We start from the raw sequence: 23,394 nt of genomic DNA, 5'->3' as shown, positions 1-23,394 counted from the left end.
CTCAGAGCTCTGAGAGGACGGAGCTCTGAGAGGACAGAGCTCTGAGAGGACGGAGCTCTGAGAGGACAGAGCTCTGAGAGGACAGAGCTCTGATTGGACAGAGCTCTGAGAGGACAGAGCTCTGAGAGGACAGAGCTCTGAGAGGACGTTCTCTCTAAGAGGACGTCCTCTGTAATGAAATGCAAACAAGCAGTAGTGTCTGCAGTGTCTGCAGTGTCTGCAGGCCACAGGGGAGCGGAGGGTCAATAAGTGGGGAAGAGACGATGAAAACTCTGAAGAGATGTACATTCAACACTTCAACACCACTCTCAGCTGATGGGAGGACGTCATTCCTCCACAATTCTCTTGGAAGAGAATGGAGGATGGCAAAGGATATGATGAGATCCCTGGAGGAGGAGAGGCAGTAAATATGAGTGAGACCAGCGGCGATGCTAGAGTCTGTGGGGGCCCTAGGCAAACATTCACTGGGGGCCCCTCGAACCAGCTTTTCATTTCTTGTCGTTGCAGTAAATTAAAGGGTGTTTCATGTTGTCGTTGCTGTGGACCTTCTTAATCTACCTTCTTTGGGGGCCCCCTTCTGGTCCGGGCCCCAAGCAATTGCCTGTCTTGCCTGTTCGCAAGGAGCGCCCCTGAGTGAGACAGGCATAATGAGAAAAGGTATGAGTGGATGAGATAATGGTGTCTTCCTCTAGAACTGGAACCTGTGAAATGACAATCAGCCAAAAAATCCTTTCCATCAGTCGGTAAGACTCAGCGCGGCCAGGTGGAAACCCTCACCGGTGAGAGCAGCTTTATTCTGCAGTCAGGGAGATATGTTGGGGGGAACTACAGATATATGGATTTTGTGATATGACACTACATTTTGGATACTGTGATATTGCACAAATGAATGTTCCTGTTTTGAAAGTGTGTGTTAGATTAAACAAGGTTAGATTGGACTTTATTGATCCAAATTTGGGATTTATTTTTTATCACATCAGCATGTCAACAAATGGTAAATGGATACATCAACATTTTGACGGCATGGCTGGGACACTTATTTTATTTAAAATCAAACGAAACACCCGAACCCCGAAAAACAATTTTTTTACGCAAATCCACGTTTATTTTGAAATGAGCCGTTGCGACTTCCGACTGATTTCGACAGAGCGGGTCACATATGGTCCAGCAAAGCTCTCCAGCGGTGATGATGGTTGGTGATGGGACTTGCTGGAGACAAATGTTAGTCTACACTTTGTGGACATTAAAGATTTGAAAGAAAATGTATAAAAACAATGTTTAATGCGTGGCAGCCTGTCACAGGAGAATACCAGCTGCTGTGGATGCTTCTCTTAGCTGAAACACAATACCCACAATGCATGTGTTCAGGCGTGCCGTGCACTAAGGCCTTGTCTTTGTGTTTATAAAAAGGACATCACTAAAGCAGATCGAGGGGAACTCCCTCTGAGTAAACGCAGGACAGAAACATGAGTCTCATAGCGGGCCGCCCCCATCAGCTGCTCCTGTGACAGGCACAGGCATGCATGTGATTGGTCAAATTGAATCAACACTGTCAGATTTGGAAAACAGAATTGAATTTGTTCCAAACAATGATGAGGAACTAGAAGAACTGTTGTTCTATTATAGATAGGTATGATAGAGCTAAAGAGTAAACAGGCTAGACATGGGAAATATAATGTACACCTGATAGTGCTGAAGGGTAAACATGCCAAACATTTGACAATATTCAAATTTCATCTCACAATTATCCTGGATCAAAATCATCCCGATTCAGAATATTATCCAGGTGATCAATAACATGGACTCCTAAAATGGAACCTGTGAGAACACGTTATCTTCATTTTGGATCATAAAAAGATATATTCACCATGACATGGTTAATCACCACATGCTCTTATTATGGCACCAAAATGTGTTGGGATCACATGACCTTACACTTCAAATAAATGATGAAGGAACATTGCATGTTAAATGTTTGGTAAAGACTATCTTTTCCTGCATTTTACTTGCACCATCATGTCTGTTGCACTGTTTTATGTCTTAAGTAGATTGTATGTTGCATTATGGGAAAAGCCTCGGACTTAAAGAGGGCCTATTCTGCTTTCTGGGGTTGCTCCTCTCCTGTAGTGTGTTCTATGGTGTGCATGTAAATGGTCTGCAATGGCTAAAATCCCTGTTTTTACGTCACACTCGCACTTCTATTGGCTAGCACATTGTACGTGGGTGGGATATCTCTTATCACAACAGATTAGAACAGCTAACCAATCAGAGCAGACTGGGCTCTGGTTTCAGACAGAGGGTGGAAAGAGGTGCTGCAGCACAGGCAGGATGAGAACAATAAAGAGCTTTTTGAACATTGTCACAGTAGAGACATTACATACTCTGATACTAACAAATAATGTAGCTGTTGCATATGACAAAAAGGCCTTTGAATCTTTCTACCTAAAGTAACTTAGTGTTACACCGACCGCCATATGTCTCACAAAGGCAAAGAACACGTACAATGAATGGAAAAGAGGCATGTATATGTTCCAGCATCACAGAGAGAGCGTTTCAAAGTCAGCAGTGAGGCTTATTTTACACCAGAGGGGCATAATCATCTCACAGACATAATGAAGAAAAACAGATCATTCTAAACGACAAAGTCTCAACGTCTGGACTATAACTGACAGCTCAAAATATAATAGTTAAAACCAGCAGTGATTCGGAACAGCGCCTGATTCATCATTCTGACATCTATTTAACATTTTGTTGTGTCTGTTGGCTTCAAACAGCAGATGATAACTACCCAGCAGGATGAGCATCCTTTACAGCAGCCCATAAACTCATGTCCTCCTCACTATAGAGCGGATGATAGATAACTTAAAGAGCAGCGAGTTCATGTCACCAGCGTGTGCCGCCAGTTGAGAAACACTGTATCCTTTTCCGCCTCGGTTTTCCTGCAGCCCCCCCCCCAACAAAATACTTGCGAGGTTAAGAGCTTGTTAATCCAGAGGTGCGATGAATGGCAGCTCTGTCTGTGTGTGTGTGTGTGTGTGTGTGTGTGTGTGTGTGTGTGTGTGTGTGTGTGTGTGTGTGTGTGTGTGTGTGTGTGTGTGTGTGTGTGTGTGTGTGTGTGTGTGTGTGTGTGTGTGTGTGTGTGTGTGTGTGTGTGTGTGTGTGTGTGTGTGTGTGTGTGTGTGTGTGTGTGTGTGTGTGAGCAGGAAGGAGGGCAGGCTGAGACCACAAGCCAAACTCAACCAGCACAAAGACGACTCAGTGCTGCTGTCACACAGCGGATAAAAATACATGTAGCCAAAAATCGTGCAGAGGAGTTACAGTGCACATGTGAGCAAGCTTTTAATAATAATACAAATAATACATAACATTTATATAGCTGTTTTCCTAGTGCTTAAAGTACTTTTTTGACATACTATACTTTACTTACTAACAATATTCTACGATACAGCACATACTGTATACTTCAACTCCAGTACATTTTGGAGGTATATATCGCACTTATACTCCACTACATTTATTTAACACTTTTTACACATATAAACACATGATGTATGAAAAGATAAAGCACTGTACAACAAATCTACATAGTATTTTACAAAGTAAATTGTTGGACAATATTTAATTAGATTGTAGTAAATTATACAATTGGCTCCACATTGAAAAACTGCAGCATTGAAATGCTCCTGCGTGTATCTGTTGGTTATTGAACAGCCTATCAAGTTCAATGTGTTGGAGCACCAACCAATAGAAGCACGAGTGTTAAATAGTGATGGTCATCATCTCACAGAGGTAAACAAAAGAGTCCAACGGAGGCGTTTCAGGCAGGGGGGGAGTGTCAACCATAAACAATACGGAGGCTAAATAAAGTTCTGATGAACATGTGACACGTTGTAACTCCAGTAGTACAGACCGTTGTCAAGGGCTGTATAATGACTGTTGCTAAGGAGGATCAAGAAAGAGAAAGGAAAAGAGGTTAAAATTAAAAAAAATCTTAATAATGAAAATGTTTCCACGCAAATCCTAATGTTTTGCAAATTATTTGGCGGCAAATATTGAATTTACATTTACACCCTTTAATATTTGATTTGGTCTTTTAGATGAAGACCACACACGGTTAATAAATAACTATTTTTCTGGCTAAAATACATATTTTTAAAAGTCAATCAAGGAGTAATCTCAATTTACGGTGTTTGAAGAGTACAGTAGATTAAAAAAATATTATTGCCACAAAAAATCAAAGGGTGGCTCAACACGCGCTCTAATGAAGAGTGGGATTAAAGGAACTATGAATATGCTTGCCATGTTGTGTTTTTGGTGGTATTTGGTCGTCAACCTATTTTTGTTTGTGAAATGTTGAAGTGATCCTACTGACTGTATCTTTATTTCTTCTGTTTTTGTTTTGTTTTTGTCTGAGATGGGAATGTCATCTCCTATATCTCATTGTTATGTCCATTTGTGAAATTGTGCATCAGCTAAATCTGGCCTAAAATATGCCTTGCTATGCAATTAACTCTACACATATTGCACAACAATAGGAATCAATATTTATTTAGACAATTAAAAAAACATTCATGCTTACAGAGTGGTGTAGGAATGAGTCCTAAAACCTGGAAATTCGTTAGCATTTTGCAACTACCAAAACCAAGGTATTTTTTATTTCGTTTTTGGTCATTTCGTTTCAGGTAATAAGGGATTATGACGGACATTTTACGATCCTGTCTGTCAAAATGACGGACAGCGAAAAAGTCTAACGCCACCTCAGTGGGACGGAGACATATGCTTTGGCCATGGGTGACAGCAGTGGGTCAAACTGTGCATTGTCTCTCCACCACTTCAAAAACAATACAGTTTTTGCCAAGAAGGTGAGGCATATTGACAGAGATATAAATATACTGTTGGTACTTGTCAATGTCTCGAGGTGTGTAAATGTAGCCCTGTAAATACGATGTCCTTTTGTGTTCTGTTGTTTTATGTTCATGTTGTAACCTACTTGCTGCCATGTTGGACAGGTCTCTCTTGAAAAAGAGATCGATGATCTCAATGGGACCATCTGGTTAAATAAAGGTTTAAAACAAAAAAAAGTGTATAAATTTTTTTTTTTTTTTTTAAATCGCGGTAGATTTCGTCAGTCTCACGACGGTATTGGGACGTTTATTTACCGCGATACCGCGATATTCGGTATATCGTTACATCCCTAGTAAATACCCCTATGGAGAATGTCCGAAGCTTCTAAGTGTCATACAAAGAGTGGTTGCTATAAAGTGACCTAATGTGAACATTAGCCGCCTTTATCTTAGCAAGAAGTAAACACTCACAGGAACACGGTATGGGCTTGTTAGTGGATCAGAAACTGTGAACAGAGTTGGACAGTGCTGCCGTAAAATTGTTGTTGTTGTAGTTACAGCCGTTGGTGCGCCGTGGAATGGAGTTTTTTTTTTTCTTTGTGGAAGAAGAAATACGATAATTTTAAGTCAATAAAATCATTTCAATTAATATTGGGAGTTGATTCCTTAGTTTGTTTAGTACCTAGCCATGTAATAAGCTAATGTGCAGCGACTTGGTCATTATGGGGAAAAGAACACCCTTCAGGCTCATCAGGATCAGCCTGACTGATTACGTAAACACCAGGTTTACTAATCTACCGGCACAAATTTACTCTGGTGTCGGAATGTCTCACGATGTTAGTGAATTCTTAAAAAACAAAACACCATTTCATTTTGGGTTAAAATGTGCTGTAACTGCGTTACTGAGCATTGTAACGGGTAGTATATTACCCAAATGTCATTCGTAATGCGTTATATTAGCCTACTTCGTTACAGCAAAAAGTAATACATTACTGCAACTCCGTTACTTTTGTAACGCGTTACACCCAACACTGATAATCAGTAATCATTTCAAAGTGACACAGACACATTGGATTAACCTATGGATTAACCTTCAGCAGCGTTTTTATCGTTTTAATGCCATTGAACACAACTTTTGATCAGAATAACAGCAAAGGTAAGAATATTTGCCGTTTTTGCTCGGTAAAGCTACGTCGTGTGATGTCTGGGTTTGCTTCCGAGTTTTGATCGCACAGTGATGATACTAGTACTTTTAGAATCTGTGGAATCTCAGCTTTAGTCTGATATCTTGTTTGTGCAGATCCGATAAGTAATCAAGTATTTCTACCGTGAGTTCTGTGCTAAGCCCATTAGCATTTTTTCGCTGAGGGCTCATTTAGACGCTTCTTGTGAGACTTGTGTTTTGTTTCGGTAAAAATTGTGGCATCCGGGCTTAACAGGTTAAGTGATTCAACATAATTTCCCTTCTCCATATTCGCTAACTAGTAGGGACGTAACGGTTCACAAACATTTCGGTTTGGTACGTACCTCGGTTTTTAGGTCACGGTTCGGTACGTTTTCGGTACAGCAGAAAAAATTATCACAAAACATAAAATATTTTTTGGGTTTTTTTAATTATTATTAAACTGTGAATAATGTTTTCACTCAAATAAATACACAATATAATAAAATGAACATTAAGGTGCAGCATTTCGATGAACCGAAATAATCTGTATTTGAACTTTACTGTACTAGTACTCACAAAACATAAACTATTAGTTTTGGGGTTTTAATTATTAATAAACTGTGAATATTCACTCAAATAAATACAAAATATAATAAAATAAACATTAAGGTGCAGCATTTCAATGAACTGAAATAATCTCAGCAGCCAGTTTGACATTAGACTTGCTTGTCATTATATTTTCATGTTTTTTAAAGAGAGATGAACTTGTCCACATTGCTTGCTGAAAGGGCAGATCTGCTGGCACTAACAATGTCTCCTGCTGTGGAGAACACCCTCTCTAGGGACAGAGGTAGCAGATACAGCCAGGTAGCACTTTGCTAACATGGCAACATAAGGATATTTGGCGTTTGTAATAGCTTTGGCTCGGTCTGAACTTGTTGCGAGTGGTGGAGGCTTACATGCTAGTGGGAGTTGGGTTTGCACTTCAGTCTTTTTTCTTTTGGTACCGGTGATATTCACGTTCGGGTGATGCCTTTTCATATGAGTGCAAGTTTGATGTATTGCCAGCCGCGTAACCAATGTTAGTTGAACAATGCCGACAAACAGCTTTGGTTCGGTCCACCTGTATTTGTCCGTCATCCTTGTACGTAACTGCGAAACCAAAATGTTCCCAAACCGGAGACTTCAATGATGCTGGAGGATTTTCGAGCTAAACTTTATCTGCGTTCGCCATTTCGACAGTTCCTCAAATTACTGACTAAATTAAAACGCATCCCTGTGACCAGCTCTCATAGTATGCCTCTCGTCCAATTAAATGACTTGCTCGCTCTATGACGCGTTGAACCCAATGTGAGCAAATTACACTGAATGCTGCGACGCAGCACCTGAGATTACTTCCAAGAAGTTGCTCACGTTCTCAATTTTTTACGTTTAACGTTATATTCGTTCGGTACACTTCGGTACACTTCGGTACACACGTGTACCGAACCGAAGGGCCCGTACCGAATAATTTCGGTACGGGTACGTGTGCCGTTACACCCCTACTATCGAGTTTTGTTTACACTTCGTCTCCGTCTAACTCTCTCATTCAAACGTCAATCAGTCACTCTGGGCTCCTGCTGCCCCCAACAGCTGCTTTTGGTGCAGTTTAGTGCGCCCCAAGCTGCTCCTATCTGTTGTATTGAAGAGCTGCTCCTATCACTTGCATTGAAGGGGTGCGGACTGCGCATGCACCACTTATAACGAGAGTCAATGGGCAAAGATGTCTGCGCCCCAAGCAGAAAACACGTGACTTATCAGTAACTTTAGACATCGTAAAACTATTTTTATCGATATGTTATCGTAGATTATACATTTAACTGACACCAACTATATAATATGTACCTTGTTCATTAAAAAAAAATGTTTTATAAGAATTTCATTACAAAACTAAAATATTCTTTAATGACAATCTAGAATGTGGGAAGAGGTGGGGCGGCGCCCCTAGCACCCCTATGGGCCGGCCGCCACTGGTGGAGATTGTACTGCTGACCCAAACGTATAAGTATCATAAACGTGTGTTGCCAAATAACTTGTTTGTTGCAATATTTGGAAATATCACATTGCTTCTGTTGGCTTTGCCAACTTCTGGGTCGTCCTGCAAAAATACGGCATCACCGCACCACTCTATTGTGTAGCTTACCAACTGAAAGCAAGGCTATCAACTGCAACAATTGTCAGGTCAGCAGGACTTTCAAGGCCACGGGGCGTCACAGGAGAGAGAACTGAGGTATGAGTGGGAGTTCAGTACCTCCATGTCTCCAGCCCCCTGCCACAGGGATGAAAGACATTCATTCACCAACTTCCCAGGAACCCAGCCGAGCATTCCTAACCTTCACGATCACTCATCTGAGGAGATGGTCCGAGCTCCCTTGTGGGTGTTCGTGAGTCTCTTAAAAAAATAAATGTAAATGACCATTTTTCCCTTTTAGCAAAAGTGTAAACTAAAGTGGACACCAAAGGTGCCTCTGAAGTTATGGTCCTTATAAAAGAGGGTGAGGACAGTCGTCATTGAACTGGATGACCCCGATGGTGATCATCGACGTCATTACAAAACCTCTGTGAGTGTGGACAGGCCTCATAAAGTAACTGAGACACTTTTATACCACATTAAATGTAATCTTCCTGCAGGGAATTATGATCCAACCGTGGATATGTTATATATGTTTTACAGCATTAGAACATCATGTTCATTTGGAGGATATTCTAATGTACAATAATTATGTTTCAAAATGCAGACTACTAGCTCTCAATAAGAAAATGTTGCTAATGGTGCACAGCAGATTAGATAAAGGGGTGATTATCAGATCTGGGTGTAAAAACAAACTCCTCCTGGGAGGATGCTGGACCCTGATTGGCAAGAAACAGCAGCTCCTCTAATTCAGTAAGGTAACAATTGAATTTAAGATGTGCAGTTCCTGTGCAAACTGGGCTGATTAGATAGACTTGTTGGAGTAAAGATATTCCACACAGTCCAGAATTTAAAACAGGTACAATCAATACAAAACAACTAAATCAGTAGATCCATTAACAGGGGGTGGAGAAAACTCTATCAATATCTCTGTGTCTTTCAACTTTGGTGAACTTTGTGATTAAATTAGCATTTTTGAGTAATAGGAAACTGTCTAAACTTTTACAACCTCAGAGTTAACAGAGGGTCGGAGAGAGTCTAGAATGGAGGATAAATAATAAAGGTATTCTGTTGATTAAAGTATATGAAGGCCTAACCCTTTAATCAAAAGGTGCAAGAGAGTCAATGGCATGGTGCAAAACTCTTCCATTTGGAGAAACGCGCTGCACAAACACAAATGTGCCAAAACATATGCAAATAACAAACGTCAAGTTGACGAAAAACATGTGCAGCATTTACTAAAAGCAATGCAAATACAAAACGCTGCAAGAAGCTCAAAACAGAAAGGTGGACACTAGTGGACACTAAAACGTGACGCACAAAGCTGGGACCGGAGAGCTTGTTGACGTTCAGGGATTATAAAGTTGGCCAACTGTCAATGGAAAAGTACATCAAATGTAAGTTTAAGTTGCTTATTTTAACAATGTCAACACATGATTCCTTCCGATATTGTCTCAGATCTGCTGTTAGCTGCTGTCATTTATAATATACTTACAAACACTGTGGTGAATTCCCATAACATAATTACAGGTCCCATGTCATGGCCATTTCTACTGATCATATTTCCATTGTTGAGGTCTACTAGAATAGATTTACATTGTTCAATATTCCAAACTCACATTGGTTTCTCAGACAGCATCTCTGTATAGTATGTGTATTCACTCTCTGTCCTACACGGCTTGTTGGAGCTCCTGCCCCCCCCCCACCCCCCCCCCACCCCCTATGAGCCCACTGTGCTCTGATGTATGTTTATGTGTGACAAAGGTGTTTGTTAGCAACCAGAAAATGACACCAGTAATGACAAACAGATGAGAATGCTGCGTGGTGTCTGGGTGCCGTGTTGGCGGGACGTTGCGGGGCTCGCTGCTCCGCGCTTTGAGGCTCGAGGAGCGGACAGTGTGAGCTGGGTTACTGGTGTCGTTCCCTGGTTGCTGCGTGGGGTCTGCGAGACAGCGAGACTCAGCCTGAGTGTGTGTGTGTGTGTGTGTGTGTGTGTGTGTGTGTGGGTGTGTGTGTGTGTGTGTGTGTGTGTGTGTGTGTGTGTGTGTGTGTGTGTGTGTGTGTGTGTGTGTGTGTGTGTGTGTGTGTGTGGTGTGTGTGTGTGTGTGTGTGTGTGTGTGTGTGTGTGTGTGTGTGTGTGTGTGTGTGTGTGTGTGTGTGAGGAGCTCCACGGATTAGTCCATTTGGACCTATATGGTCACGTCACTATACTGAAGAAGTAAAAAATGGAAAAAGAGAAATGTCCAACGAGGCGTTCTGGGGCAGCATAGACAGGTCTTCTCTGTGTTAGAGTTTTAGTCCCTACAGGGAGTACTTTGAGGGTTTGTGACTCTGCAGACCGTCTACATGCAGAAAAACCTTCATAACACACAAGGAGACGGGTAATAACCGGAAAAGCATGACATGGGACCTTTAAGACAATCATCACATGACCTAGTAATGATTAAGCCTTGTTTATTTGAGATTGATTGTTTTTTACTAAATCAAAACAAATAAAGAATAATGTATGTTATCTGTGATGCAATTAAAACATTTGTTTTATAGCAAAATGCAAGAAAAAGTAATTAGACTAGTTCCACTTTAAGAGTTCTAAGCTTTTGGTAATTATGTTGCCAATCATTTGTCAAAAAGAAAGAACATTTATATCTTTACGTAGGGCTAAACATGTTCAGCTTATTTAAACCAATGCACTAGCACTTACAAACCATCATCTAAATGAAATGAAATGTAATACCTGAATAGAATCGTGAATTACAATGATTTTAGCGCAGTAAAATGATGACAACGTTTTAATATTATGGTCCCTATAGCTCAGGCTATAGCGCTAGCATGTGCTTAGCTTGCTAGTGTGTTTAGCTTGCCAGCAACAGTAGGCAAGCTAAAGGCTAAACACACAAGCAAACCTTGAAAGAACTTGCTATGTCACTTATAACTTCTCTGTTCTGCTGAAACTTTTAGTCTGGAACATTCTGTAATAAGTAGAACGTTTTAAAACATGACTTAAAGTTAATTATAGGAATGTATAGAAACATACAGCTGAACATCACTGAGCATTTACACTTTCAAAATAAAAGCCATCAGTTTCTTGATCTGCTGGATCATGTGCTGAAGCAGCAGCTCGCCTCTCTCTCCAACCACTCCTCCTGGTGCACACATAACACCACTCACCCACACACCAACAAATACATATGGTGCCCTACAGTCAGCATGACCCTCCACTTCCTTCCTCTCAGAGTCATGATGCCACAACAAGTCACACGCGGGAAATCAAATGCAGCTGGATGCCTCAAAGACGGAGAGGAAGACTTTGTTTTACAGTGATGTGAATTAAACTTGACCACAGAGAGCCTCAAACATGTAGACATGAATGGAAACACTACATGTTCATATTCTAGTGAAACTGTAGTTGCCACTAACCCCAGAGTGGGTTAAACCTTGCATTTCATCTCAAATGCAAAACTGAAATAGTAGGGGGGTCTTACTGCATTTGCATTGCACTGGGTCAATCAAACAGATGAGGGGATTCTTTTGCAGGCTGTGAAGTTGCCCAAAGAAAAGCTCATCATGTGTTCCAACTGTAACAAAACACATTCAAAAACTAGACTCAATAAAGTAAATATAATGTGTTCCAAGCTGTGCATGCATGACATCCATCACGTGGCACATGTCAGCCATCATATAGAAAAGTGATGTGTGCAAATAAATGTCACCACTGCTGTTTTAATTTAAGATTATGTTAGATTAAGAAATGTGTGTTCCTGCAGAGGGGCTAGAAGAGCATCAGCAGATGTGCAGCTTCACAACACTACCCTGCATGCAAATACAATTCAAAATAAACTCACACAAATGCGTGGTAGATGAACGCCCAGGCTCGCGGTCTCTCCAGCACGTTGTACAGGTAGTTTTGGAGCCGCCGGTAGCGCACGTTCCTGCGGCCGCTCTGCGCGCTGTAGATGAGCGGCTTGCCCAGCAGGCTGAGCCGCGCGCCCTGCTTCCCCCGCAGGCTCTCCGTCCCGGCGGCACCTGCCGACAGCAAGCCTTCTCCCGCGTTGTTCATCATCCTGTGCCCGGACTCCACATCATTCAAGCCGTAGTCTCCAGTGCGGTGCACCGGCGATGTCCTCATCCAGAGCCCGGTGCCGCCGCCTTCGTCTCCGCTGTGGTTCCGGGGCATGGCATCACCAAAACTGGCATCAAGTGCTGCGCGGAGGTCTTTCGAAGCATGTGCCTAACACATTACACGTGTCTGTGACAGTGATCGCTGCCGGAGCCCGCGCTGCTAGCGGTCACACTTTGACCGCCCTCTTTCCGCATCAACCTCTCCTCGAATCATGCACTTACACAGCCGCGCGTAAAAGGTATCCACGCGCCTTCCTAGTGCACGTTGCTGTCCAATGTGACAACAAATAATAAGTGATAGATACACGGTGTGTCTAGGGGAGGTGAGGGGGGGTATTTCTTAGCGTTACATGTCAACCCAGGCTCTCTTCTCAGTGCGCTTTACCGCCTGTTGCTTCAACACAAAGCTGCGCGTCTACGGCAGATGCACATCGGTGGTGTTCGTGCTCGAGAGTGACTTTATTTTCCTATATATACAGACAGGGCCGTTTCTAGCTTTTTGGGGGCCCTATGCAAGATGCTGTTTGGGGGCCCTAGTTTTGACCGTTTTTTAACTACAATGGGGGGGATTCCGAAGCCTTTAAGATGATCTGTGGAGATTCATCAATCTGTTACACTTTAATAGGAAAACAGGCTAATTTCACGAAAACCAAGCAATTGAAAATTACAAAAAATGATATTAAAAAGGTAAACAATAAGGCTCCTCTATGTCAATAAATGCAAGAGATGCAGCATTTTCTCAGCTGTCAGCCCAACAATGATTTGGACTTTATTACCCCAAAAACCCAAGCCACAGTTTTGCTATCATTGCAGTTTAGTCGTGTTTATATCCTACATTGGATTTGTAAGCATATAATGCTTCACCGAACACTCACAGGAGGGGGCTTGGCTGTCTACAAATAAAGACGGCTCATTTTAATTCTCCCCAAATATATTGAGGCTGAACCTGAACTTTGAATTCTCTGCTCCCATCATAATCTTGGCGATCTTGTTAAAATTGTGAATGCAGAATTAAAAATACTATGTAACTGGTTTGCAGTTAATAAATTATCCCTTAATGTGGCCAAAACAAATTACATGTTATTCAATACAAAGTCTGAGAGTAGAAATGACTGCATTATACGGATTTGCAATACAGAGATAGACAAAGTTGGTGCATGTACATTTTTAGGACTGCTTGTTGATGAAAAACTCAATTGGAAGCACTATATAAATTATGTACAGACTAAACTGTCAAAAACAATAGGTATTTTGTATCATACTAAGAACATTCTTGAAGAAAATATACTCTTTATAACAGTCTATTTCTCCCTTACCTTTAATACTGCTCCGAAATATGGGGAAACACGTACTCAACAAATCTACAAAAAATAATAACATCCCAAAAAAAAGTATTACAAATAGTCTGTGGTGTTGGTAAATATGAACACACAACTCCCATATTTAAAAAAAACTCAATCTATTAAAATGTGTTGAGATAGTACAGCTTAAAACAGTACTGGTTATGCACAACATTTCCCATAACAAAATGCCTAATAACATTCAAAAGCAGTTCCAAACCACAACGTGAACATATGAATGTAAAAAAAGTCACTTGAAAATAAGTGTTCACAATGTTTATATACATTTATGCATATATTATTATTATTATTATTATTATTATTATTATTATTCATTTGCCAAGTGCATGTGTACCTATGTATATATTTATATATAGTATTTTAATTTCCAAAACAAGATAGTTGAAACTGCTATTGACATGTGCAGAAAATGACCCTATATCTAGTTTTCGTATATATATATATATATATTAGGGCCGGGACTCGATTAAAAAAAATAATCTAATTAATTAGAGGCTTTGTAATTAATTAATCGAAATTAATCGCATTTTAAATCACATATAAATATTTGACCTGAGAACAGTGAGAAGCAATTTTTTTCACATGGATTTTAGTATACCATTAGGCGCATTCACACCGCAGTACTTTTCCCACAAAGGTTCATGAGAACTTAGTTCATGAGAACTCTTTGAACCTGGGGGTGGATTAGGCAAATGAAGCCGCTGACGTCACTTCTTCTTCTTCTGCTTTGGGTTTACTGGCAGGCCGCAAACCACTTCACGGCGTATACTGCCGCCCAAATTCCCCGGCCGGAAGTCCCCGGAGTTGGGGACTGGCTTCAGTAGAAGCTGCTGGGAGTCCCTGCAGCCTTCCGAGTAAATCGCCAGAACGCCGACACCTCCTCATCTCCACCGCTCCCATGTTTTATTTTGTGTTGCCATAAGTTAGTCTCTCTGCGTTTCTGCGCTGGGCTAATGCTAATGCGAGGATAATAAAATGGCAGCTTCACAAAACTTTTTGGGAGTTTTACGGGGCATGGTTTGCAATTCGCCCAGCCAATCAGAAATACAGCTCTTTTCTCACAAGAGAGCCGTACGAAAGTCCCTGCTCTCTAGCAGCTCTCTGCTCTCTAGCAGGGACTTTCGTGGGGGTAAAAAGGTTCTCATGAACTAATTTTAATACCGGCTCTTTTTGGTGTGAACGCGATAAAAGAGGCTAACGTCCACGCTAGCTTCCACGCTAGCTGCTATATGTTTTGCATTGAGGTGATACTTGAGGCTTGAGGTGCTGCGGTGATATGCGAATTCCTTTTTGCATAATTTGCACACAACCGTGCTCTTATCGACGCTTCCATCCGTCCGTTTTTTAAAACAACATTTCCCACTGTTGTTCACTGTGGTTTGTTGTTGTCTGAAGTCATGAACGTTAGTTGGTGCTCCAGTATAATCGGTACGCCTGAAACTCATCCAGTGAGAAACGTTCCGCGGTGCAAAAATAAGTGCGATTAAAATGCGTTAATTTTTTTAACGCGTTAATTTTTGTGTAATTAATCCATCTTAATTAACGTGTTAAAGTCCCGGCCCTAATATATATATATGCATTTATTGTTTTCCTGCCCTAACTTTTATTTAATTGTTTCTCCTGTTTTCTTTATTTCTTTGTACTCCTTCATTTCTATACGTTTTTGACGCAATAATGCCGCTGTATTAGGATGATGCACGGGAGGGCTACTTTCTACAAGCTATGCTTCATCCCTCCCGCTTCTACTAATTTTGTTCATCTTTGTGTGTATGAATTAAACTTTTTTTGTTATTCGGATGAATAAAAAAAAAAAAAAATACTTTCAGCTTGGGGGCCCCCTAGTGGCCGCGGGGGCCCTATGCCCCCGCATAGTCCACATATAGAAAGAAACGGCCCTGTATACAGACAACAGTTTGATTTGATCTCCCCCCATCACATCCCTCAAGAATAAAGCTCTCATCCGCCAGCAGATGTTTTTTTTATTTCCTTGTGGTGGTGCTTTTACGCCAATGCAGCAGAAATGCAATTGAACAACCTTCGCTCCTGAAAAGCGTAATTTAATTTCCCGAAAAAGTTCCAAATTACACCAGCCTATCAGGTGACATGGGCTCTGATGGATTTTCCACGTGGGTGACGGGAAAGGTAACCACTGAACATCTGCAAAATCTATCAAGCTGTGACCAAATAAAGCTCCTTTAGTGATATGAGTATTATCACATTTACTGAAACATGAATGAGACATTTCCCATGGTGCAGATGTAATATTAATATTATATATGCACAGATTCATGGAGATGCATCGGTCTGATCAGAGTAAACTGTTTTTAATCCAGAAGTTAAATGAACTGAACCTGCTTTGAGTCACTGTAGGTTAAAGTGAATGTGATTAAATGAACTTCCGCTTCACACACTGTTTTTACTTTACAGAGTATCTTCTTAAGCTTTTCATCATGGAGCTGACGGGAGGAATCAAATAAAGCACTTGTTGCAAAATTGGGGAATGTGTGTGTGGGTGACAGCTTTACCAGCAACAGGAGTCAGCATTCTGTCACAAATACTCAGTGTGTGAGATACAGAGTATTCTCACATGTATTCTACAGAAGCTGTGTGCTTCACCCTCTGAAGGGGCTTCTCTCCCTCGGTCCCCAACAAAACTACGCCCTCTCCTGGAGACTGCAGCAAACACTCAGGTTGAATGTAAGGCAGGGGTGTCAAACTCAATTTCAACTCCGGCCACATTAGCATCACGGTTGCACTCAAAGGGCCAGTTTTATATATAAGACTATATAAGAATAAATATATAAATATTTAATATATATAAAATAATGTATTATTACATTATTGCCTCTGCATTGGATTATTATCGGATAGGGTAATAACTTCATAATTAACTACGTCTGAAAGCAGAAGTCTAGGGCAAACAATTGCAAGTGTCTTCAGTGCGCATGTCACAAAATGATTTAAAAAGAAAAGCCAAATTCTGGAAAAACAAAAACAAAAAGTGACATTTTGAAAAAAAAATTCGAGAAAAAAAGTCTAATTTGAGATGCATTGTGGGACATGTAGTTTATAAGCAATGTGCTTCTGTAAAGCGGCATGTAACCGTATAATAAACATATTATATTCTTTGCAAGCTCTTGTGGGGCCACATGAAATGAAGTTGCGGACTGGATTTGGCCCCCGGGCCTTGAGTTTGACACCCCTGATGTAAGGGAAGATTCGAATGCGTTGGGAGGGTTACTTTCAAAATGTATTCTGCTACAATACTAATTAACTGTAAATAATGTAATGTGTATCTTAATCAGAGGATCGAAATATTAGAGAAATGTAACCTGATTACTTTGTTACGTTTGGATAACCTTAATACCAAATGCAATTCCAATGAATAAAAGAGAAAATAAATATCAATAAAATGTTTCTTTCTTTGTTTATTTATATGAAGTTATATTTTTATTGTGTTTCAACTTGCTGATGTGGTTAAAAAATGTCCCAATTTGGGATGAATAAAGTATATTTAATCTAATATAACATACCCGATTTGCTGTACCACTTCATTTGGTTATTTTTCAATATGCTTTATTATATTTTAATAACTGCCTTTGCTAAAATATCACTTGAAATAAAACTAATAACTGTTGGGAGGGTTACTTTTACACACACTATTTTATGAACATAGGTTCACCTACTGAATTAAAAACAGAACAAATGAACCAAAAAAAGAAAAGCATTAAGCCGATTCAGGCCAAAGCAATGTGTTGAATATGAGCAAAGGCAGGAGTTCCAGATCAATCTTTTATTGTAATTCGCTTATTGTATGTTGGTGGATTTGGCAGGTAAGTGCATAATAAATCAGTTGGTTCACGGATAAAAGTTATATTTCAAATAAGATTTCAGCAAAGCCAGTTAACTTTAAACATAATTGAACATAATAATGTCGGAATAACTTAACCAAAGCAAATGTAACAGTACAAAATATAAGGATATTAGATTAAATACACTTTATTCATCCCAAATATGGACTTCTGTCAGAGTAGCAAGTTAAATGGGACAATTACAAATATGATAAAAACAGAATAACATAAAAACAAAACAATAAACAACAGTAAATAGATAAATATCAGCATCTTAAGAAAACACAATGTAAAATATACAGAATTAGAGTTACAATATTTTAAAATGGCAGAATTACCTACAAACATAGGATGCTATCTAAAGTTTATTTTGTAGCATTATCATTCAAATGCAGAGAGGTGTGAGTGATATGTGCAAATTGTTCAGGTATTGAGAGGAAGAAGTGTACATTCCCACCCTATAAATCGCTGAAGCTGCTATACTGTGTATATGAAGGTCTAAAGTGAGGCCTCCACCTGAGCAGCCTCAGGTGCCTTAATACAGTAGATGTTTAGGCTCCGCCCCTCCAGGAAGTAGGAGGCAGGTGGAGGAAGGTTGGAGCAAAACAACAAAACATCCCTGCCATAACATCTGCCTTTACAAACCTCTGTTGTTTGTGACACTATCATAAATGTGGTATATTGTGCAGGCCGTGCTTAAAGGTGGTGTTGCACTGGACTCGTGATGTGTTCAGGGGTTGGACAGTTTAGCTTCATTTTGCAGTGGCCATTCAATTAGTATTTGCATAGTGATTAGTACTTCAAATACTTTTTGCTTTTTTTCTAAAACATAAATGAAACTGGATCTTCAAACAACTTCAGTGAAGAAAATGTGTTATTATTTTTAATTTTTATAAATTATTATTATTTTTATAAATATGTTACTATTGTTTCCCTAATGTACTTTATTCTCAGGCATTTTGTGAAGCAGTTTATAACAATGTTAAACTACACCCTAAAGTTACCATTATACAAATGATTAAACACACTTTTTCTTTTGTTATCATTTACATTTGATACATAGTGTATGGCTAACAGGTACAAATAAATCCATAACAAAACAATCCACACATCAGAAAAACTGTACATTCAAATAAAATCCCCTTTTCTCAATTTGTACACAAACATTGGTGATTCAAAGCCTGAGAGGTCATGGTCCAGAAACACCAGAAACATCTTGATAGTAGGTGATATTTCTGTTGAAGGGGGACACTTCCTCTGGTTCCTCTTGAGAGAAAGCTGTGGTGAGTTCACAGAGTGCGCAGTTATCTTCTGATCTGGTCACATGATGCGTTAACTTCCTGCAGCAGGCCCTGTCGAGCGTCTTCAAGTGAAGAAAGAATAAACGTTATCCTGTCAGGAGACATAACTCAGCTTCCACATCCCTTTTCCCAAAGTTCTTGTTTGCTTACTTTCCTTCAAAACCCAGTTTCTTTGGGAAAGTCATCTCGGAGGATAATATGAAAAATGATCTTCCACTTCCACTCACGATCCCTGTCTCCATCGATGTGTGACCTCTGACCTGATTAGATTAGACTTCCTGGGAGCAGCATGGAAATGTGATGTTGCCCTCTGACGTGTATGTTCTGCGGCTCTCTTTTCGTATCCACGCTCAGTACAGGGAGGTCGTGACCCCTGATGAAGCCATGGATGGTGGCTGGCATGGCATGGGCTGCTGGTGGGGGGGTTAGTGGAGATTGCCTGCAGATGTTGTTTGGGGGGCCCTGTGCTTATTTAACAAGAGGATGTGGAACATAAATCTCCCAAGCCCTCTGCTGCACTGTATCACATGTGAGGTCCCACATGAGGCCGTGTTGAACATCCCCCTCCTCAGCAGCACAGTTATGGTGTGATATTGTGAGAGTACTCGCCTGTCATGAGATTTTATCAACAAATACTACATAATAAAACTCTTGCTCTCCAGAGAGGGTCCTCTCATATGTGAGATGATGTCTTTCCTTGGCATGTTGTTACGTAACAGTTCTGAGGAAAGAGAAGAGCCTCTTTGTTTTCCTCATCCTGCCTGTGCTGCAGCACCTCTTTTCACCCTCCGTCTGAAACCAGAGCCCAGTCTGCTCCGATTGGTTAGCTGGCCGGTTCTGTTCTGATTGGTCAACCTCTTATACCTCATTCACACCAACGCAACTCCGGTTCAAGCTCTGTGCTAGAGCTTTTCAGGTTCAGAACCGGTTCTTCGGTTTAGCTCCGGCTCTTTTCACACAGCCCAGAGTCCGACTGGTGCTGCGTCATTGCGTCATCGTTTGCGTCATGACGTAACCGTTTGCGTGACTGCTTCATAAAGCCAAACCGCGCGGAGACCCCTCACAGCTGACACCGACAACAACAACAATGGCCGATTGTGCTCCAGCTTCCTCTGTACCTCGTCAGAACACCAGATTCCCAGTAGGTAGCTGGTCTCTTCAGTGGACCACTGCTGCTTGTTAAGTTTCTCCATCGTTGTGTACAAAAACACCGCCTCGACGTAAGCATGACGTATGCGGTGCTTTTGCTCTAGCCGGACAATTTTTTGGTGCTTGAAACGAACCGGATTCCGGAGCTAAGAGGCTGCTCCGCTGCGGTGTGAACAGGAAAACCCGGTGCTTTTCAAGCTCCAGCTCCGAACCGGCCCTGAAACACCGTTGGTGTGAATGAGGTATTAGAGATAGTAATGTCCCACCCCTTCGCCTATCAGGTGCAATGTGTTGGAGCACTTGCCAATAGAAGCGCGAGTGATGTCATTAGGTTACCGAAGTAAACTAAAGAGTCCAATGGAGGCGTTACGGGGGAGGGGGAGAGACACTTTAGGATTTTAGCCTTTGCAGACCATTTACATGCACACAAACCTATATAACAAAGGGAAACCCCCAAAAAGCATTTAGGGTTCTTTAAGTAAATATATTAATACCACTATGTAGAAATGTATGTATCTCAATCTATGATAGTTATTATTTAAGGGTTATTAACTGTGGACATTTCATGGTGATATCTTTAAGTTACATGTTCACTACAACTGCACAATTTAGAAATACAATGGATTATTTGGACGGATGATATCATTGATATTTGTAAGATATTAAAATGAGAGTGAGTCGAGGAGCACTTTTTCTTCCACACATTCTTTTTATTTGTAAATAATAAAAATGAACCTTTTTTAAAATATAAAACATACACATCATTTGAGCCACATCTGTTATACAAACAAGTAATGTTGCAGTGAATGCTTTACTTTTTTTCTAATTTTCTTTTTGTTTCAGTGGAACACAGAAGTTGTAAACAATCAGCGATTTTTTTCCCGTTAATACTGACAAAGAAAAAATAAAGGAAAACCAGCTTCACCGGACGATGGAAAGAAAAAGTCGTTCTGAGGTGAACATGGCCGGGTCGATCAGACGGTTGAAGTACAAAGAGTGTTCAGACATGACGTATTATCTCCTCATTATAAGCCCCTCTGCAAGTATCACTCAATGAAGACCCGCTGAATGGCTGTCGAGTATTTACACTATATGACTGTGCATCTGTATTCATTCTTTATATAACATGTGTTAGCATATCTGAAATCATTATGTTGAAACATAATTCATATTTCCATAGATCTGATTTGTACATATTTATTCATGTCAGCCGCTTGGAGGTATACTATGAGAGGGAGGGGCTGCGAGGTGTGCTCAGTTCATCTTCCAGAGGGCGAGGAAAGACATCAACGTAATCGTAAAGTTAGAGACATTCAGCACCGGACTGAGGGTGTGGACTGCAGTTCTTTGCGTAACGGGAATGGCTTCGGTTTCTTAGTTTGATCTCTTTAATATTCAAGTACGAGCAAACTGTACAACTGCATGCAACATACAAGCGGCCCGACAGGATGTGGAACTAACACACGTATCTAGTTCACTTTCTTTTTTCTGTATCTGTTTTTGTTTTACAAAAATGTGCATGCAACTTGGAACTGGCTCCAAAGTCATGCTGGCCCCGCCCCTTTCCCCCAGTGGGAGGAGTCTGCAGGCCGAACGGAGGGTGAGCATTGGTGTTCCCGGCCAATCGTTCTGATTGGTTACTTTCACAGAGACGCACGAGGGAAACTGTGATCTTCTTTTTCTGTTAGTCGTTTTGTTTCCGAAAACAACCAGACCAAAGGAATGGAACCAGAGACGTTTCTTTTTTTCTTTTTTTAACTACGTGTTTTTTTCAAAAAGTTAAACTTTTTGTCGTAAAAAAATCAAGCTCTTGTGCTTGTGTTTAAATCTCAAAATAACATGAACTAAAAGGTAGGATGAAAACGTGCTGCGGTGAGGGAATGACCTCCCCAAACAATGTGAACAAATTAGACGGTCCTATTTTGCTCTTGCTTTTTTTTGACAGTGATGTTGAACCCTTGTGATATTTCAAAGTGACATACATTTGATTTATTGGTCAACCTCCTAGGAGGCCTAATATACATCTATACAAAGACGACTGGCCTGGACGTCAGCCAGTGGTGAACAAGGAAAACAACGCTAATCTCACGGTGTAAAAATCTAAGCTGTGTCACCATCACCAGTCCCCCCCCCTGCATAACACTCGCAGACATTTAATAGTTATTTTTTATCTCTTGTGTTTAGTTTTTTCTCTCCATGCACACACCAGACTGACAACATTATCATGAGCATTTTACGTACCGTAAAAACATTTTGTGCCGGTAGTAACAAAGGGAAAGAAACGAACGACAAAGCAAACACGCGAAACAGAGTTAAAAAGAGGAGGGGGGGGACCAGTGATGCGGCTCCGAGGTCTAGGCACCAGAAGAAGGCCCTGTGCTTCCAGACTGATACCAAAGTGGGAGCACCCTGCCAGGGGGGCAGGGTGCGGCAGTCTGTCTGGGGTTCTGGAGGAGGCCCCCCACAGAGAGGCCTGGCCCCCTGCAGGTGAGGGGGGGGATCACCTCTGTCTGAGTCCATACATTCCGATGCTTACGTACATTTCTTTGCTATGTTGATTCAGTTAAAAATCACCCTGCTTCTTTTGACTCCCTTGTCTTGTTGTCTGTGGACAGCCCTGCTTCTTTTGACTCCCTTGTCTTGTTGTCTGTGGACAGCCCAGCTTCTTTTGACTCCCTTGTCTTGTCTGTGGACAGCCCTGCTTCTTTTGACTCCCTTGTCTTGTCTGTGGACAGCCCTGCTTCTTTTGACTCCCTTGTCTTGTCTGTGGACAGCCCTGCTTCTCCAGCATACAGAGAACAAACCATGAGAGTTTCTGAATGGATATGAAACAGTGAAATGCGACGCTCCCTACAACAGACGAGATGAACCGCGACAGGAGTGATTGTCAGATCTCAACAAAGCTTTCTCGTTGTGATTGTTGTTGTTCTACGTTTCCGCCATCTTTTATTTAGTTTTTCTCTAATGTACGGGTCGTGAGTTTGTTACTCGTAGAGCTGTTGGTCCCTAGGATCGGACCCCCGGGGGTCCGGAGGAGCTGTCCAGCGACGACTGTGAAGCCCGCCGCGTCAGGGAGGCCAGAGTCGGATCCACCAGGGACGAGGGCGGGAACAACTTGTACCAGCCAATCACTGTGCTTGATAAGTCCAGTTCCTCCAATAGGATTTGTGCAACTCCCATGAAGCTTTTATGGTCCATGCGGCCGTAGTCCCCCCATACAATCACCTGTAGGACAGTCAGGTCAATTTACACAGCAGGAGGAAGAAACACTTAGATATTTAATTCAAATAAAAGTATTAATTAATGCCACCGTCTAGAGATACTATGTTACGAATAAAACTGTTACTAGGTAAAAGTACAAAAGTAATAGCATGGAGTTATGGCTATTTTGCTCCCGTCAGTTCTTCTTTCAGACAAGTTCAAAGAAAACATTA

General features: G+C 41.1%; 2 protein-coding genes across 18 annotated transcripts in view; both read right to left on the bottom strand.

The window, feature by feature from the left end:
- Positions 1-12,626, bottom strand: part of LOC117552326 (potassium voltage-gated channel subfamily KQT member 5-like) — a 157,435-nt gene extending 144,809 nt beyond the window's left edge. For all 4 annotated transcript variants that reach the window (XM_034225699.1, XM_034225701.1, XM_034225700.1 and 1 more), the window contains exon 1: positions 12,022-12,626. In XM_034225699.1, coding sequence (XP_034081590.1) covers positions 12,022-12,353 — 332 coding nt within the window. In that variant the 5' untranslated portion in view covers positions 12,354-12,626. The remainder of the gene's footprint in view (positions 1-12,021) is intronic.
- Positions 12,627-20,646: 8,020 nt separating this feature from the next.
- Positions 20,647-23,394, bottom strand: part of rims1b (regulating synaptic membrane exocytosis 1b) — a 60,165-nt gene continuing 57,417 nt past the window's right edge. For all 14 annotated transcript variants that reach the window (XM_034225682.1, XM_034225684.1, XM_034225685.1 and 11 more), the window contains one exon: positions 20,647-23,185. In XM_034225682.1, coding sequence (XP_034081573.1) covers positions 22,967-23,185 — 219 coding nt within the window. In that variant the 3' untranslated portion in view covers positions 20,647-22,966. The remainder of the gene's footprint in view (positions 23,186-23,394) is intronic.

This window comes from Gymnodraco acuticeps, unplaced genomic scaffold (genome assembly GCF_902827175.1).
Source record: "Gymnodraco acuticeps unplaced genomic scaffold, fGymAcu1.1, whole genome shotgun sequence".
Lineage (NCBI taxonomy): Eukaryota > Metazoa > Chordata > Actinopteri > Perciformes > Bathydraconidae > Gymnodraco > Gymnodraco acuticeps.
The sequence above is the reverse complement of the archived record's forward strand: the minus strand, read 5'-3'. Positions and strand labels throughout refer to the sequence as shown.